This window comes from Mustelus asterias, unplaced genomic scaffold (genome assembly GCF_964213995.1).
Source record: "Mustelus asterias unplaced genomic scaffold, sMusAst1.hap1.1 HAP1_SCAFFOLD_182, whole genome shotgun sequence".
Classification (NCBI taxonomy): domain Eukaryota; kingdom Metazoa; phylum Chordata; class Chondrichthyes; order Carcharhiniformes; family Triakidae; genus Mustelus; species Mustelus asterias.
This window is the reverse complement of record NW_027590181.1, coordinates 338517-357326: the sequence shown is the minus strand read 5'-3', so window position 1 is coordinate 357326 and position 18810 is coordinate 338517. Positions and strand designations below refer to the sequence as shown.

At 45.1% G+C, this 18810-nt stretch overlaps 1 protein-coding gene across 1 annotated transcript in view; it reads right to left on the bottom strand.

Moving 5' to 3' along the window:
- The window catches only part of LOC144485276 (SH3 and multiple ankyrin repeat domains protein 2-like), a gene marked incomplete at its 3' end in the record, with an annotated part of 595748 nt that overhangs the window by 473509 nt on the left and 103429 nt on the right, over positions 1-18810 (bottom strand). Inside the window, exon 9 of the mRNA XM_078203484.1 lies at positions 15617-15683. Coding sequence (XP_078059610.1) covers positions 15617-15683 — 67 coding nt within the window. The remainder of the gene's footprint in view (positions 1-15616; positions 15684-18810) is intronic.

Below are 18810 nucleotides of genomic sequence, written 5' to 3'. Positions count from 1 at the left end.
GAAGTAATACCTGGACATCTGTTTTGGGGATTACATTCCACAATGCCATTTGTTTATGATCACAGAGATGCCTTTATCATTTTCATTTTGTGTGCTTAAAAGATTTTGGAAGGGATTTTTAAAATGGTAGTTTTGGAATATTTTTCTGCCACGTGATCCATCTAGTGTAAAATAGTAAATCCGTGGCCTGGATGGAAATGGGTGAATGTCACATCATTTTACGAATTGGATAATCCCTGTTGCACCTAAAATCACATTTTCTGACAAGTTATGCTTTTAAAATAACCACGCAGCACTGCGTATGTGATAGAGTCATCGAAACATGGGACCTCGGAGCAGGAGTAGGCCATTTTGACCTTTCGAGCCTGCTCCACCACTCAATCAGATCTTGACTCATCTGGTTGTGTCTGAATTCAAGTTCCCTGTCTGGCTCCAGGAATCCTCAATTCCCTTATCCGTCGAAAATCTGTCTCACTCTATCTTGAAGAAGTTTGATGATCCAGCCTCTAGTGCTCTCCGGGGAAGGGAATCCCAATTACGAGCATTTGTGAGAAAAACATTCCTCCTCATCTCAAGTCTTAGAAGGGAGACCTTGTATCCTTAAACTGAGCTGCCTAGTTCTAGCCTTCCCCACATCCTCCAGCTTTCTGTCAAGTTCCCTCAGGATTGTTGTATGTTTCAAGGAGGAGACAGTGGCATAGTGGTATTATCACTGGACTGGTAATCGAGAGACCCAGGGCAATGCTCTGAGGCCCAGCTTCAAATCCCACCACCCGAAATTTGAATTCAACAAAAATCTGGAATTAATAATCTCATGATGACTATGAAACCATTGTCGATTGTCGCAAGCCATCTGATTCACTAATGTCCTTTAGGGAAGGAAATCTGCCATTTTCATAGAATCCCTACAGTGCAGAAGGAGGCCATTTGGCCCATCGAGTCTGCCACAACCACAATCCCACCCAGGCCCTATCTCCATAACCCCACAAATTAACCCTGCTAATCCCCCTGACACTAGGGTCAATTTACCATGGCCAATCCACCTAACCCGCGCATCTTTGGACTGTGGGAGAAAACTGGAGCACCCGGAGGAAACCCACGCAGACACGGGGAGAATGTGCAAACTCCACACAGACCCGTGACCTGAGGCTGGAATTGAACCTGGGTCCCTGGCGCTGTGAGGCAGCAGTGCCAACCACTGTGTCACCGTGCCGCCCTGGTCTGGCCAACATGTGACTCCAGACCCACAGCAACGTGGTTGACTCTTAATGGGATGGGCAAAAAATGTTGGCCCAGCTCGTGACACCCACATCCCATAAACGATTAAGAATAAAAGCAAGATAAACCTCTTATTCTTCGAAACGCCAATGGATATATGGTACCAATTTGTCTTGAAGTATAATATTCCGGTGTGTCGCACTACAGTATTGAAGGGAGTCAATTTTTTTTTCTTCCAAATTGCTAATAACCACTTTGAAATATTATAGAGTGAAACTTGATGTGAGCAGGATCAAGAGACCAACACAGATAGACATTCAAACCTCCCTGTGTGGCATGGGCAATTACAGAACAATTGCAGCTTGGTTAGTATATCAGCACAGAAATAAATAACTTCCTTTTGAAAAACAGGAAAAGCTACTCAGGCCTCAGTACAAATAACACAAGCTGTGAAATGTTGTTCGTAAATCTCAGGCTGTCAACATATAATGTTGCTCAATTGATCTTTTACGATTCTTCATCTATTCTTTCCTTCTGAGCAGTAGCTTTCTCAACCTACTTAATAGAATGTAATGACTTAGGAAGCCCAACTGGAAAAGAACATTGTTTATTGACAGAATACAAAGTAAAACCACTACCATGATGAACACACACTAGTCCCTGCTTAGGACTGCAGTTCAGCAGGCCCAGTCCTGGGCCTGCCATAGCAAAAGGCTCAGGTAATGAGTTCCAGCTGGGTAGGCCACTGCCTGTAACCAGGGGAGCTCATCCTCAACGAGCCCCACAGGGAGATCTATCAGTGATTCCCCAGAGACCTCTTGGGGGTTATCACACCCCTCCATCGCTGAGTCTGAGGGTTTCCCCCTCACTCCCATGGTGATGGGGATGTTCTCCATCTCTTTGCCCACGGCTTCATCTCCATCTCTTGTAGATTCTGACTTGGGAGCTGTGGAACAGATAGATGAATGCCTCTTCCATGATGAGTGTCGGAGAGCCACTAAATGGGGCTCATCCTCAGTGGTGATCTCTGACTGGGTGTTTGCCACCTCTGACTCCATGTCTGAGCCAGAACCGTTATCATCAAGGTGATTCGTTCTTGAGTTTTTAGGCGGCAGGGTTCCCGTCCACAGGCCAATGCAAAGGACACCGACAGTGGCGAGTCTGTAGAAACATTTGCCTCTGCAGAAGGTTCTCTATGATGGTTTTCATCCATGTGCTTTTTTAAGGTCTTCTCTCTGGTGTCTGCCTTATAAGACACGAATCCTATTTCTTGAGAATAATTCCCGGAATTCACGGAGAGCCATCACCGAAATCCCTCATGTGGACCATACCTTCCGGTTTGAAAACTCGATCTGGTCTCTGACTATCATGGCCCCTTTTCTGGGCTTCTTGATTTGACTCAACATTGCCGGACAAATTTGGGAACGTGAAGCTAAGCCTCGTCCAAAGGCATTGGCCCATCAATAGCTCTGCCTGGGCTATTCCCGTCATCATTTATGGCATAGTCCTACAGTTAAAAAGGAAAAGTGTGAGGTGGGATTTTCTGGTTTGGGGGCGAGCACGGCCGGAAGATCCCGTCCAATGTTTCAAATCCTCTGTAGGATGCTCTTGTGGTCCACCACTTAGGACGACGTGAAGTAGTTTCATCAATTAAGGTCCTTTTGGGTCCATGTCTGGATTTGCTTGGTGGATACTGGCAGAGTGTCCATGAAGTTCACAGTCATGATGTCTTCATCCATCTTTGGAGGAGATGGTAGGCTGGTGAATAGCGGCAAATGGCTCAAGACCTCCGCGTCAGCTATATGTCTTCCTAGACAATGTTCTAAGCTGCATTCATAGGCACCTACTGGTGTTGGATCCAGGTTGCCGCAATGGGAGAAATCACCTTGTCTTCCTCAAAGAGGCCCAACAGAGGTTTGTAATCAGTTGCGATGGTGAAATGCCAACCGTAGACGTACTGTTGAAACATTTTCACCATGAGCACCATGGCCAAACTTTCTTTTTCGCTCTGGGCATACCCACTGTCTGCCTCCAACAGCGTTTGTGAAACATATGCAATGAGACATTCTATGCCATCATCCCAATGGTGTGATAATACCACTCCTATCCTACAGGGGGAAGCATCGCAGGTTACATGAGTGGTCTCAGGTGGTCATAATGGGCCAATATTTTTGTTGACAGCAACTGTTGTTTGATGTTTGCAATGGCTTTCTCCTGTGGCGTTTGCCATGACCATTTGGGATTTTTTTTTTGACAGTATGTGGAGGGCAGCCAGCCAGGCCGCCAAATCTGGTATCAAATTTCCACAGTAATTTATAAGACCTCGGAAAGATTAAACTCCGTTGTGTTTCTCGGAATCGGAGCCCCTGTTATGGCCTTCACCTTCTCTTTGACAGGGTGTAATCCATCCTTCTCAACTCTGTACCTGAGCTACATAGAAACCCATAGAAACCCTACAGTGCAGAAGGAGGCCATTCGGCCCATCGAGTCTGCACCGACCACAATCCCACCCAGGCCCTACCCCCACATATTTACCCACTCATCCCTCTAACCTACGCATCCCAGGACACTAAGGGGCAATTTTAGCATGGCCAATCAACCTAACCTGCACATCTTTGGACTGTGGGAGGAAACCAGAGCACCCGGAGGAAACCCACGCAGACACGAGGAGAATGTGCAAACTCCACACAGACAGTGACCGGAGCCGGGAATCGAACCCGGGACCCTGGAGCTGTGAAGCAGCAGTGCTAACCACTGTGCTACCGTGCTACAGCGCTACAGTGCTACATTACCTCATTGATCTGGAACATATATTTTTCCATTTTTAATCGGATGCCTGCATCAGAAAAAAGCTGCACGACCTCCTCAAAACTCTCCAAATGTTCCATTGCAGGAGCTCCTGAGATTACAACAACATCCAGATAGACTGCCACTCTGGACACCCCTTGAAGAATGTTCTTCATCACCCTTTGAAAAATGGCACAAGCCAAAGATACCCCAAAAGGGCAAACAAGTGTACTCATACAGTCCTTTGTGAGTATTTATGGTGACATACTTCCTGGATGACACCTCAAGCTCCAGTTGGAGGTAGGCATGGTCCATGTCTAATTTGGAAAATATGTGACCCCCAGCCAGCTTTGCATACAAGTGTTCTGTGTGTGGCGTGGGGTATCTGTCTAAGCGGGAACGACTGTGGACTGTCAATTATAATCTCCACACAGACAGACGCAATTGTCAAGTTTTAGAACTGGGACTCCTGGCGTGGCCCATTCAGTAAATTGTACTGGATGAATCATGCCAAGTTCCAACTTGGCCTCTACTTTGGCATGTCGGGCATAGGAGACCAGTCGTGCTGTGAAGTATTTAGCTCAGGCCTCTGGGTCGATGTAGATCTTGGCCCCAGCACCTCTAATCTTCCCAAGGGTCCTTAGAACACTTTGGGATACTTCCCAATGACTTTGTATAAATTGCCAGTACCCATTTTAAAGATCTGTTGCCAATTCAGGTGGATTTTCTGTAGACAGTCCCTTCCAAAACATTGGGCCCTGGTCATTGCACCACTCGGGCGCCCTGTGGCACAGTGGTTAGCACTGCTGCCTCACAGTATCAGGGACATGGGTTCGGTTCCTGGCTTGGGTGACTGTGTGGAATCTGCACATCCTCTCCATGTCTGCGTGGGTTTCCTCCGGGTGCTCCGGTTTCCTCCCACAGTCTGAAAGACGTGCTGGTTAGGTGGGTTGGCCATGCTAAACTCTCCCTCAGTGTACCCGAACAGGCGCTGGACTGTGGCGACTAGGGGATTTTCACAGTAACTTCATTGCAGTGTTAATGTAAGCCTACTTGTGACACTAATAAAATAATAAACTATTGGGGGAGTCAGACTGTCTGTTGCCCGTGCGTAACTGGGGTTACAGTGGTCTCAACAATACATAATGGCTCCCCAGTATATATGGCCAATCTAACCTTAGTGTCCCAAATTATAGATGCCCAATTGGAGTTGCCTAAAGTTTTGCTTCCCAGTGGTAGATACAGCGGTCCCTTTGTCTACTTCCATGTCTAGGGGGCGGCCAGTTAACTCAAGATTAGTCTTGATTGGAGCCATTTTGGGTGCAGTGATGCAATTTAGCTGGATCAATTCCTTATTTTAGGCCTGGTTTATTTGCAAAATCTGTCCTGAGGTGGCTTCACCCTTTGGCCTGGACGGTACATGTTTTGCCTGTTTCAGAGGCCATGTTTGGGGCGGACTCTACGGCTACAAGTATTGCACAGATGTGCTCGCTCCTCATTGTATTGTGGAGAGATTTCCTGTCTAGTTCTGGAATCTCCGACTCCAATCACCCTTTCTTTGCAGTAAATGGGAGTCACGGGCATTACCCACTGGGGACATGGTTCTGCATTATGGTCGTCACCCAAGGCTGAGGATGGCACTGTCTATTGACCGTTGAAGCTCCTTGGCCCCTTTTTCTATGTTTTTGCAGGAAAGGGCCAGTTCTGTGGCTTTCTTGAGGCCCTGTAGCTTCCTTTGGGTGGCAATATTATTAATTCCACATACTAAACATAACATTTCCAAAAGTGCTGACCCCGTATTCACAGTGTTTCGCTAATTTCCAGTCTTGTCAAGAATTCAGTAACTGGTTCTGGAGGGAGTCTAATTGCTGTATAGCATTGCAATATAATAGACAATTTAGGGTCATAGTAGTCCGATACCATACCTACCAATCTGTCAAAAGATTCTGAATCCGGGGCTGCCGGATAGGTTAAACTTTTATGGTGCTGAAAGTTGGGGCCCCAAGCGGTCAGGAGGATGACATTTGCCTAGTTGTCTCCTTCTCTCCTGAGAAATATCTCATATTTTTGCCGTACTGGGGCCAATCTTCCACACCCACATCATAAGTTTCCAATTTCCCAAACAGTCGCATTTCCAATATCTCCCCATCACTGTCTTGGTGAGATTTAAACCACATATAGCAAAGTTTCAACGGAATAACAATGTGTTTTAAGTAGCAACGTGTTCAGAAAATGATCTGAAGGCCCCTTGGCAATGCAATGTCGACTAATTAAGTTATCGTGCTGTAAACATTCATTGAGAAAGTCCCTCCAACATTGCCTCCAGGGCATGCATTAACAAACATTCGAAATTTGGAAACGAACTACCTGAACATGTTTAAGGGTTGTGCTATTTAATTCTTTCATCCTATCGGTCTGTCTGTCTGTCTATCTAGTCATCCAAAAATGTTGTGTTCAGCACATGAGAAGGTTGCATGTGGAATATGAATTTAGCGTCATTCCAACTCATTATAGTCATATCCAATTGCTTTTTACTCCAAAATATGCTGCATTCATTCGCACAGCAGATGCCCCTGCAGCCTTTAAATGCAAACATTCTACAGAGTTGACTCAACAAAGTTTCTCATCACATAGATTCGATCTCTGCTTCTTACGTGTTCTTGGAAATCACAACGCTCTAACCCTCAATCGACTGATTCCGTGCCAGAATTGAACCGACTCAAGAATAGCTTCTTCCTTGCTGCCAGCAGACTTTTGAATGGACCTACCTCTACACACTAGCTATGACCGTAACACTACATTCTGCACTCTCTCCTTTCCTTTCCCCTCATATACTCCACGAACGGTACGTTTTATCTGTATAGCGTGCAAGAAACAATACTTTTCACTGTATGTCAATACATTTTGATTTTGAGTTGATTTATTATTGTCACATGTATTAACATGCAGTGAAAAATATTGTTTCTTGCACGCCATACAGACAAAGCACACTGTTCATAAAGAAGGAAATGAGAGAGTGCAGAATGTACTATTACAGTCATAGCTAGGATGTAGATAGAGAAAGATCAACTTAATGCAAGGTAGGTCCATTCAAAAGTCTGACAGCAGCAGGGAAGAAGCTGTTCTTGAATCGGTTGGTATGTGACCTCAAACTTTTGTATCTTTCTCCCGAGGGAAGAAGGTGGAAGAGAGAATACACGTAACAATAATAAATCAAATCAAAAATCAAAATATTGTTTGGACAGCAACAACTTCATCTGTTGCCACTTTCTCCTGTTGGAGATAACTTTGTGACCGCCCCCCCCCCCCCCCCCCGCCCCAATGCTACTATTTCTTTTTTAACACAAACATTTGTCCAGGTAAAAAGCTTCAATATCCTGATCCACTGGCTTCATTGTGGCCAAGGCGGGGGGGGGGGGGGGGATTTCTTCGCAATTCATGCACGGAATTTCCAAATCATCAAACATTTCTGACACAGCACAACATTTGAATTCGGAAGGTAAAAAGCGCTGACTTTGCTTTCCTAAGTGGCGTCGGCAGGGTTTGCATCTCAATGCTACAGCACTGGGAAACTGCAGCCCCCATCAAATCGGAGTGGAAACCCGAGTGAGGAACGTATTGCAGCTTATGTCAGGAGAGGACAACGAGAGGGCAACAAACCTGGTTCGCAGGCAGAGGAAGCACAGCCCATGACAGCTATAAATCCCTTCGAAAGTTTATCCCATCAAAATGCACGACATCATCAGCTGAAATGGCCCGGATTGGCGACAATTACAGGACTTCCTTCGACTTCTCAGAAATTTAACACAATTATTGCCTCCAAAGCCCCTCCAACTACCACAGCTGCTCCCTCCCTCCATGGTACAGATAGGCACCCTGGCTGCTTCACAGATGTTTTATAATCCCCCACTCTCCCACAACCACTGCACGGCAGACAGCTGCAGATGGGTTGGGAAAACAAACGTGGATTAACTTTCATCTTCCTCACTTCATTTAATCCTCTTGCTCACACAGGCTGCAAAAAAAAGAAGCTGTAAAAGTCAACGGAATAATCAAAATACTGTGCACAGCGGTTCGCACTGCTGCCTCACAGCGCCATGGACTTGGGTTCGATTCCCAGCTTGGGTCACTGTCTGTGCGGAGTCTGCACGTTCTCCCTGTATCTGTGTGGGTTTCCTCCAGGTGCTCCGGTTTCTTCCCACAGTCCATTAGACGTGCTGGTTGGATGCATTGGTCATGTGTACCCGAACAGGTGCCGGAGTGTGGCGACTAAGGGATTTTCACAGTAACTTCACTGCAGTGTTATAGAGTCATAGAGGTTTACAGCATGGAAACAGGCCCTTCGGCCCAACTTGTCCATGCCGCCTTTTTTTTTTAACCCCGAAGCAAGTCCCAATTGCCCGCATTTGGCGCATATCCCTCTATACCCATCGTACCCATGTAACTGTCTAAATGCTTTTTAAAAGGCAAAATTGTACCTGCCTCTACAACTACCTCTGGCAGATACTCCAGACACTCACCACCCTCTGTGTGGAAAAAAATGCCCCTCTGGACACTTTTGCATCTCTCCCCTCTCACCTTAAACATATGCCCTCTAGTTTTAGACTCACCAACCTTTGGGAAAAGATATTGACTATCTAGCTGATCTATGCCCTTCATTATTTTATAGACCTCTATAAGATCACCCCTCGGCCTTCTACGCTCCAGAGAAAAATGTCCATTCAGCCTCTCCTTATAACTCAAACCACCAAGTCCCGTGTTAATGTAAGCCTACTTGTGACAACAATAAATAAACTTTAAACTACAGACAAGGTCTTTGGTGCGTGTGTGCCCAGTCAATGCTCTCACTAACTTGGTTGTTTACTGTGGGATTAAACTTGTTATAAAGCATGACTAGAAATACAAGTTGAAGTCAAAGGCTGGAATTTTATCACCTCGCCCGCCCCGGGGCAGGCGAGGCTCACAGAATGGCATTTTCCGTTGGTCTCAGGTGGGATCTTGCGAGCCTCGGGCGGGCGAGGCGATAAAACTCCGGCACAAATGTCAAAACAATACCATACCCCACCCACCCCACCACCACCCCACCCCTCCCTTCCCAACCACTACCCCCTGCGTCCAGCAAATAGCCAAGCCCCACCTTTTAGGACTGAGGTGAGGAGAAATTTCTTCACCCAGAGAGTGGTAAATCTGTGGAATTCACGACCACAGAAAGTAATTAAGGCCAAAATGTTGTGTGTTTTCAAGAAGAAATTAAATATAGCTCTTGGGGCTAAAGGAATCAAGGGATATGGGGAAAAGAGGGGATCAGGATATTGAATTTGATGGTCAGGCATTGAAGGAGGAACAATATACAGATGGGTACACATAAGATGGTGGCCTGGCACACAAACAGTCACCTGGGAAAGAGACATTAAACAGACACTGACTTTCAGTACAAACAGCCACCTGAGATTAAAACATAAAGGACAGACAGCTATCCAAAGTTAAACATGCGGGAATCAAATCTTACAGGAAGCCAGCCAGGGCTTAAAGATAAGGACAATAGGGATAGATAATGAGATTAACTACAGGTGGGATCGGGAATACAAAATGCAGGAAAGCCAATTACTGTAAACTACTGTATGAATAGACCGAAATTAAAGTCATTGATAGTCACTGATGTAGGAAATGTATCCATTCATAGAACAACGCGATGTTAACATGGTTATGTCTGTATATGTCTGTATTTGTCTATAACGATGTGTTTAACGATCGATCACCTACTTGATTACAACGATGTGATAATGGCTAGATGTCCGGTCCATCTATTGTGTAAAGGGTATAAAGATGGACTGCTCCTATTGTCTCAATGAGAGAAGGTAGCTGTCTAGAAGCACTGCGGAGTGCCAGTGCCTTTTCTCCATGAAGCTTCGTTAAAATAAAACTGTATTGTTGAAACCTTCAAGCCTGACTCACAAAGTAGCATTTTCCCCACAACAGGCATGATCAAAATGAATGGTGGAACAGGCTCGAAGGGCCGAATGGCCTACTCCTGCTTCTCTTTCCTATGTTTTTAAGGCAATCCCATGTTGGATGCCAACTGGTCTAGAGTCATTGAATCCCTGCAGTTCTGAAGGAGGCCGTTCATCCCATCAAGTCCGTACTGACTCTCCGACAGAGCGCCCATGCCCACCCCTCCGCCCTATCTCCAGAACCCCACACATTTACCCCACGAATCCCCCTAACCAGAGTCAGCTGATAACAGCCAAGATCTCCGTCAGGAGTTAAAGTGGGTCAGATGTCATGTCCCTGTTTACTGACTCTGGGTGTTCACATTGGTGTGAGAACGGTTTGGACTTGGCTTCGATTCCCCCTGACCCCATGCAAGGCTTCCTATAGACATTTTGTGAAGCCTCAGATGGGAACACTGTACCTTGGTGAGGACAAGAAGCCGTCATGAAACTAGATACTAGAACAGAGGAAACGTCTCCTTCAAGAGGAGCAAAGAGAGAAAAAAGAAATCACAAATTCAAAAGAGTTTGCGTACACATCCTGAATTTTGTTAGACTAAATGGATTATTTTGATATCAGCTGAGTAACAGGTCATCTTATGGACTTAGTTCAATTGTTTTTTTTTATTTCCCTTCTGATGAATGGATTGATATTTTGAATGGATTTCTATTTTCGTCATGAAACCTATCCGACATCTGTCATCCAGACAGTCTGCCAGAAAAATACTAATTGTTATTGGATGCTGCATGATGTTCTTGCAAGAGGAGAATGGTCATTACAGTATCAGGCTGAGTCCCAGCATGAGTCAAATGTAGACTTAAGACTTACCTGGATAGTCACATGAGCAGCCTGGGAATGGAGGGATACAAACGATTGGTCTAGTTGGACCAAGGAGCGGCACAGGCTTGGAGGGCCGAAGGGCCTGTTTCCTGTGCTGTACTGTTCTTTGTTCTTTTGTTCTTTGTATCCTCTATCGCTTTACTTACAACTTGTGGGAAACTGGAAGACCTGTACCCTCGGGCTGATAGGTTTCCACATTCGTCTGTCTCAACTCCTTGAGTCAACCTACCTACCATAACTTAAAAATATTGGAATAAAAAAAATCAGAGCTCTATAATCCACAAATTAATTTCAACTAAAATGTTAAGGAATAAATGTACTGCCATTGGTAAACGTCAATTAACAATTTATTCCAGATAGTTTCCTGTCTGCAACTGAGTCCACAGACCTTTGGAAGAAAGAATATTTGCATTTATGTAGCACCTTTCATTGTCACTGGATGTTACAAAGCACTTTGCAGCCAAGGAAATGCCTTTGAAGTGTAGGAAGGGTTATTGACCTGGAATGTTCGCTGTTCTTCTCTCCCCAGACACTGCCAGATCTGGCAACTATTTCCTGCATTTTCTGTTTTTCTTTCCAATTTCCGGCAATACTTTGAGTTTGGGAGAGCTCATAAAGGTTCAGTCTAAATTGATAAACCCAGCTGGAATTATATCATTCAATATTTGAAGCTAATATGAGCTGGGATTATCCAATCTTGTTCCTGCCGTCCCTGCTGCCAGTGAGAACGAAGAATTTGGCGCTCAGCCAAAGCTTCATTCATTCCAATGGGACGAGAGAATCCCAGCCTTGGGCGAGGTCAGAGAATTCCGGCTCATGCAGTTTTAAATTCAAGAAATAAGCCAACATACAGATCGTGCCTAAATATGTTACAACCAAGTACACAACGTGATCATTCTTTTTCAGTGGGGTCACTTCTAACAAATGATGCCAGACAGTGACTCTGCGATAACCTTTACACCGTATGTATTCATCATCAACACTCACACTGTTCTTGCAGACTTGGATGGCATCAAAAGATCATATCAACATATTTAATAATTTTCATAAGGCAATGGGAGTGAATTTCGACTTGGGGGTGATGTCCAGTGAGCAGTACTGCGTGGGCTTCCTGTAATTCAATGGTCTAGTGGTATTATCACTAGACTATTAATCGAGAAACTCAGCTAATGTTCTGGGGACTGGGGTTCAAATCCCGCCATGGCAGATGGTGGAATTTGAATTCAATAAAACAAATCTGGAATTAAGAATATATTAATGACCATGAAACCATTGTCAATTGTTGTAAAAACCCACCTAGTTCACTAATGTCCTTTAGGGTAGAAAATCTGCCGTCCTTACCTGGTCTGGCCTACATGTGACTCCAGAGTCACAGCAATGTGGTTGACTCTCAACTGCCCTCGGGCAAACTAGGAATGGGCAATAAATTCTGGCCAGCCAGCGACGCCCATGTCCCATGAATGAATAAGAAGAAATAAACCCTGCCTCGATATACATTTCCAGCCAGGCCAATTGAATTGAAAATTTTTAGGGTGTAATGGGGCATTGATGTGCTTTGATTTTCTGTCTGAGATGCAGTTCTGTCACAGTGAGTCTAAGCAAGGCATCTCCCAAAACCATTTGATTCTAGAGACTGATCACACTCATTACCTAACCTCTTGAGCACTGACAAACTACAATGAACACCTCCCCGTTTAATGGATGGTATATTGAATTCTACTTAATACTTTTTACGGTTAAGAGGCTCGTAGAAGGATTTACAAACCAAGTGTGAAAAGACATATGAGGTCAATTGCAACCATTCGCTAAATTGAGCGGGAAATGGGGCGGCATGGTGGCACAGTGGTTAACACTGCTGCCTCACAGCTCCAGGGATATGGGTTTGATTCCCAGCTTGGGTATCTGTCTGTGTGGAGTTTGCACATTCTCCCCATGTCTACGTGGGTTTCCTACGGGTGTTCCAGTTTCCTCCCACACTTCAAACATGTGTGGGTTAGGTTTATTTGCCATGTTAAATTGCCCCTTACTGTCAGGGGGATTAGCGAGTAAATACATGTGGTTGCGGGGATAGGGCCTGGGCGGGATTGTGGTCAGTGCAGGCTCGGTGGGCCGAATGGCCTCCTCCTGCACTGTAGAGACTCAATGATATGAAAAGTCATTTGGGCAGGTACATGGCAAGAAAAGGGTTAGAGGGGTATGGGCAAAATGCAAGCAAATGGGAATAGTCCAGTTTAGGAAACCTAGTTGGCATGGATGAGTTGGGCCGTAGGGCCTGTTTCCCTGCTGTATATCTCTATGACTATATGATCTCACGAAAAGAAGCTTAGCCTGTGAAGGTGACATTGATGTAAATGTTGAGTTTCTTTGAATACAATTATTAACGGTTATAATAATAACAAGCTGAATGGCCAACAAGCGACATGGTTTTCAAGCATAGGAACAAGTTTCATCTGCTGACATTGCAACATTGAAGGTTTGTCAGAGTCAGTTTGAAATAACATCAGAAATTCCCTCATGTACACAATAGCCTAAGTAACATAACTGACCAACCAAAGCACTGGGGGTCTGGAATTAGTGTTGACTCAACTCCCTGCTGTTGGGTTCAGTGTTCCTTTCCAATAGTTCATCCAATATCACCAATCCCCCTTTCCACACACAAAAATCCACACCAGACCAGAGCAGAAAAACAGCAAACAAAATAAAAAAATACAACCAATCACAGTTACTTACAATAGTTTGGTCATTAGAATGGAATCAAAAGATCAAACATACAATAAAAGAAGTCACTTTTAACGGCTTATACTCAAATCTGATTTTGTCCATTGTAACTGAAACATTGCAAGTTTCCAAAAGGCCTTGACTTTCCATATGTTTTCCACCCAGGTACCTGCTTCATCTGGGCTGTATCAACTGATGCAACAGAAACGATTGCCGAATTTGAAATATAAAGGAGTTGCACCCATAGCCACTTATGCTCGGGTTTCCATGATCTTTTATGTGGGTTCGAAAGTCTATTTGCCTGAAGTGATTCCCACCCACCGATCTGTCTATGTCACCAGGTCGCCATGGTGAGTTTCTATTTGTCGTGCTTGTTCAGGTTGCACATCACAATGCACCCAAATTTTCAGGGGTACAGGCACCTCAGGTCTTTAACTCGCCATCGACCGGTTCAGGAAGCGGGTGACATAGGAGGGTCATCCGATCTAACTATCTGCCCCTCTGATATGGTTATATTCACGGCCAGGTATCCCTGGAGAGGTTGCGTACGATGTTCATGGGCACCTTTGTGCCACAGGCCTTTTGTGCCTGTTTGGGGACTGCAGGGACTGAGTGTGTGACTTTTTAGTCACATTTTGGTTTGATGCTTTAAGTTTCATTTATGCTTTGTTTTTGTTTTGGGCGGTCCCCCTTTAAGGGGCTTTGTCCCTCAGCATCTAGTTTTGTCCTTCAGTTTACTTAATTGAGTTTAACCAAAAAGAATGGCACCTTAGTTCACATAAATTCATGGCTAATGACCTGTACTCAAATGGGCCCTCACTCTGGACTGCTTCCTGTGATAGTGCGACCATGATTTGAAATTCATTTTAAAATGGTTTCAAAAGTAATCAGTTGATCTGCTCTTGTTAAAAAAGATAGTGAGTGATCTGTTTATTGAGCTACATCAATTACTTGAAGATATCTTCAGTTTAAAATAGTTTAATTCAGACATCTTGAGGCTTTGTTTGACATATTCAAATCACTAATCAATTACTCACAATTACACTGCTCAATTGCAGTGTAATACTCAAGATTATTCTGAGGGTGGCACAGTGGCACAGTGGTTAGCACTGCAGCCTCACAGTGCCAGGGACCCAGGTTCGATTCCAGCCTCGGGTCACTGTCTGTTTGCATTTTCTCCCCGTGCCTGCGTGGGTTCCCTCCGAGTGCTCCGGTTTGCTCCCAAAGTCCAAAGATGTGCTGGTTTGGTTGATTGGCCATGCTAAATTGACCCTAATCCCCGGGGGATGAGCAGGGTGAATGGGAATAGGGATTAGCAAAGTTACGGGAATAGGGCCCGGGTGGGATTGTGGTGGGTACAGGCTCGATGGGCCAAATGGCCTCCTTCTATACTGTAGGGATTCTATGATCTATGCTTCCAATTAATTTGTGTAGAAACTCGGCATAGCCACCACGATGTCCAGTGCATTCCGGGCACATTTTCCAGATTGCATCCAGCGGAAAGTTCAGGCAGGTAAAACAAATCCTTTTCTGATTTGTTCCTGAATTATGCCATCTCAAACTCTGAGCTGCAACACAATCCAGCTGGTAGTGTGTAACCTTTTCTGCAATTCAAGAAATCAGTCACCCTAAAGAGCAAACAAAAGGTACTAGTTTGGAGAGGCAATGGCCTAGTGGTATTACCACTAGACTATTAATCTAGAACCTCAGCTAATGTTCTGGGGACCTGGGTTCGAATCCCACCATGGCAGATGGTGGAATTTGAATTCAATAAAAAATTAAGAATCTACTGATGACCATGAAACCATTGTCGGAAAAACACATCTGGTTCACTAATGCACTTTAGGGAAGGAAATCTGCTATCATTATCTGATCTGGCCTACATGTGACTCTAGAGACACAGCAATGTGGTCAACTTGCAACTACCCTCTGAACAAAGGACAACTAGGGATAGGCAATAAACGCTGGCCAACCAGTGACACACACGTCCCATGAATAAAAAAACAAGTTTAACCATGACAACATCTTGTTTGATCTCAGACTTATTTGATGTTTGACTCACCAATGTCTGTTTCTTTGTGATTCTTGATGAATTCAGCCAATTCAAAGTTGCCTGCGATTATAGCCACCTGCAAAAGATTGTACAATCATCCTGAATGACAGATTGACAAGAAACATTAAGATTTTCGAGTTCTTAATTTCTTTTACAACCACAGCACAACAGCCATATGCCACGAAGCTTTCAAAAAATGTTTTTGGTGACTGAGCAATACGCTATGCAGGGGAAATTATGGGCGGCACAGTGGTTAGCACTGCTGCCTCACAGCGCCAGGGACCCGGGTTCAATTCCCGGCTTGGGTCACTGTCTGTGTGGAGTTTGCACATTCTCCCCGTGTCTGTGTGGGTTTCCTTCGGGTGCTCCGATTTCCTCCCACAGTCTGAAAGATGTGCTGGTTAGGTGCATTGACCCAAACAGACGCCAGAGTGTGGAGACTAGGGATAACTTCATTGCAGTGTTAATGTAAGCCTTACTTGTGACACTAATAAATAAGCTTTAAAATAAATTTTAGTTGAACTTCAACACAATTATTTAAAGCATTGATTGAAAAAGCCATTTCATTTCAGAACATGGGCAATATAATCACAAGCAAAAGAATTTCAACTCAACCCACATTTGTGCCATGACAAAAAAGTGATGAGTTATTGAGACTGACGTGACACTTTTATTAAGTACAGTTGCAAGCCAGCAAATAGATGTTTCAGAACAAGGACCTACTACCCCATTACTGTTTGCAGTCAATGTTGTTTAGCAACTCCCCTACCGAGTCAGAGAAACTGCAACCTTCATCACGCACTGACTGACATTAATTTATTTTGTACATCTGGGAGAAGCTGAAACAGATGTTGAACATGAATCACTCCTTGATGAGGCTGCCATGTTCATCGGCAAAACAGCTGTCAAATGGAGAGGATCAGCAGCAGACAGCAACAGGTTATGGTGGATTTGCAACAAGTGCTAAAAGCTGTAACAGCATGATTTTCAGTGCTAAGCCTTGGCTCAGTGGCAGCAGCTGCCCAGGAGGCAAGAAGGATGAGAGTTTTGCCCCACTCCAGAGGCTCGGGAACAGAATTGTGGCTGACAAACACACCAGTGCCATACTTTCATGTAGCACATTAAACAGAGAACTCTCATGCCTTCCCAGCTTAATTCCACAGCATCGGTTGAAGAAAAGCAGGGAACTTCTCCCCTACACAAAATTTTGGTCGCTCTTGGTCCCCAACCAACATCGCACAAACGGTAAGAGAAAGGCAAAATTACTGCGGATGCTGGAATCTGAAACAAAAACCGAAAATGTTGGAAAATCCCAGCAGGTCTGGCAGCAACTGTGGAGAGAGAACAGAGCCAACGTTTCGAGTCACGATGACCCTTCGTCAGAGCTCCTGAATGGAAATGTTAGCTCTACTCTCTCTCCCCAGATGTTGTCAGACCTGCTGAGAGTTTCCAGAATTTTTGGTTTTTATCATAGAACTTAGAACAGTGCAGCACAGGAACAGACCCTTCAGCCCACTATGTTGGACTGAAAATGATGCCAAATTTAACAAATCCCTTCTGCCTGCCCTTGGTCCATATCCCTCTGTTCCTTGCACATTCATGTGCTTATCTAAAAGCCCCTTAAATGCCCCAATCGTATCTGCCTCCACCACCACTCCTGACAGCGTGTTTCAGACACCTACCATTCTCTGTGTAAAAGACTCGACCCTCATATCTCCTTTGAACTTTCCTCCTCTCACCTTAAATGCATGCCCCTATTATTAGACATTTCAACTCTGGGAGGAAGATTCTGACTGCCAATCCTATTTATGCCTCTCATAATTTTATAGACTTCTATCTGGTCTCCCCTCAGCCTCCGCCGCTCCAGAGAAAACAACCCTAGTTTGTCCAGCCTCTCCTTATAGCTCGAATCCAGGCAGTATCCTGGTAAACCCCTTCTGCACCCTCTCCAAAGCCTCCACACCTTTCCTGCAATGTGGCGACCAGAATTGAATGCAATACCTTAAGTGCCGCCAAACCAAAGTTTTATAAAGCTGCAACATGACATCCTGACTCTTGTACTCAATGCCCCAACCAATATAGGCAAGCATGTCATACGCCTTCTTTACCACCCTATCTACTTGTGTGGCCACTTTCCGGTAGCGATGGACTTGAGCCCCAAGATTCCTCTGTACATCAATGCTGTTCAGGGTCCTGCCATTAACTGTATACTTACCCTCAACATTTGATCTCCAAAAGTGCAGCACCTCATACCTGCCCAGATTAAACTCCATCTGTTATTTCTCCGCCCATATCTGCAACTGATCTATATCCTGCTGTATCCTTTGACAACCTTCTACACTATTCACTACTCCACCTATTTTTCTGTCATCTGCAAATTTACTAACCCACCCATTTATGTTTTCATCCAAGACATCCCAGTAAGAATCCCTGCGGAACACCACTAATCATGGACCTCCAGCCTGAAAAACATCCTTCCACCACTACTCCCTGGCTTCAACGGGCAGAAACTGTTAGACCCAGAACTCCCATTCCCCGGATGTTCGTATCCCAGTGGGACCCCAGAGGTTGCAGTGGGCGCCCCTTGGAAGTCCCCACACAAAGATTGCCCGGGAAGTTTAACCTGCCGATGGGCAATTACACTGCACCGATTTCAATTGGAGACTTTGGATGGTCCTGACTCTCTCAGCAGAACAGTTACCCAGGGAAGCTTAGAAGGATCGAAATCTCTTCGATCTCCATGATAACTATGGCACTGTCCCACAGGACCCCTCATTACCCCAAACACCTGACTATCCTCCCTACATCCTGATTCCCTAACAACCCTCCCAACGATGACTACCTTCCTGACTCCCGACTACCACTAACGCCAATGACCCTCCCAACTCGGGCAGCATGGTGACACAGTGGTTAGCACTGCTGCCTCACAACGCCAGGGTCCCGGGTACGATTCCCAGCTGGGTAACCCCCCTGACTATCCCATACCTTAATTACCCTCCCCACCTCCCAACTTTTTCCCCAACCACCCTCCTGACACCGCCCCCCCCCCGACAACCCTCCCAACCCCTGACTGCCCCAAACATGCCAACTAACCTCCTGACCTTCCCGACCACCCTACTATACCCCCCCTAACCACCTCTCTGATCACCCAAAATCCCCTCAATACGACCACCCGAAACTCCATCCCATCCCCAAACATCCTA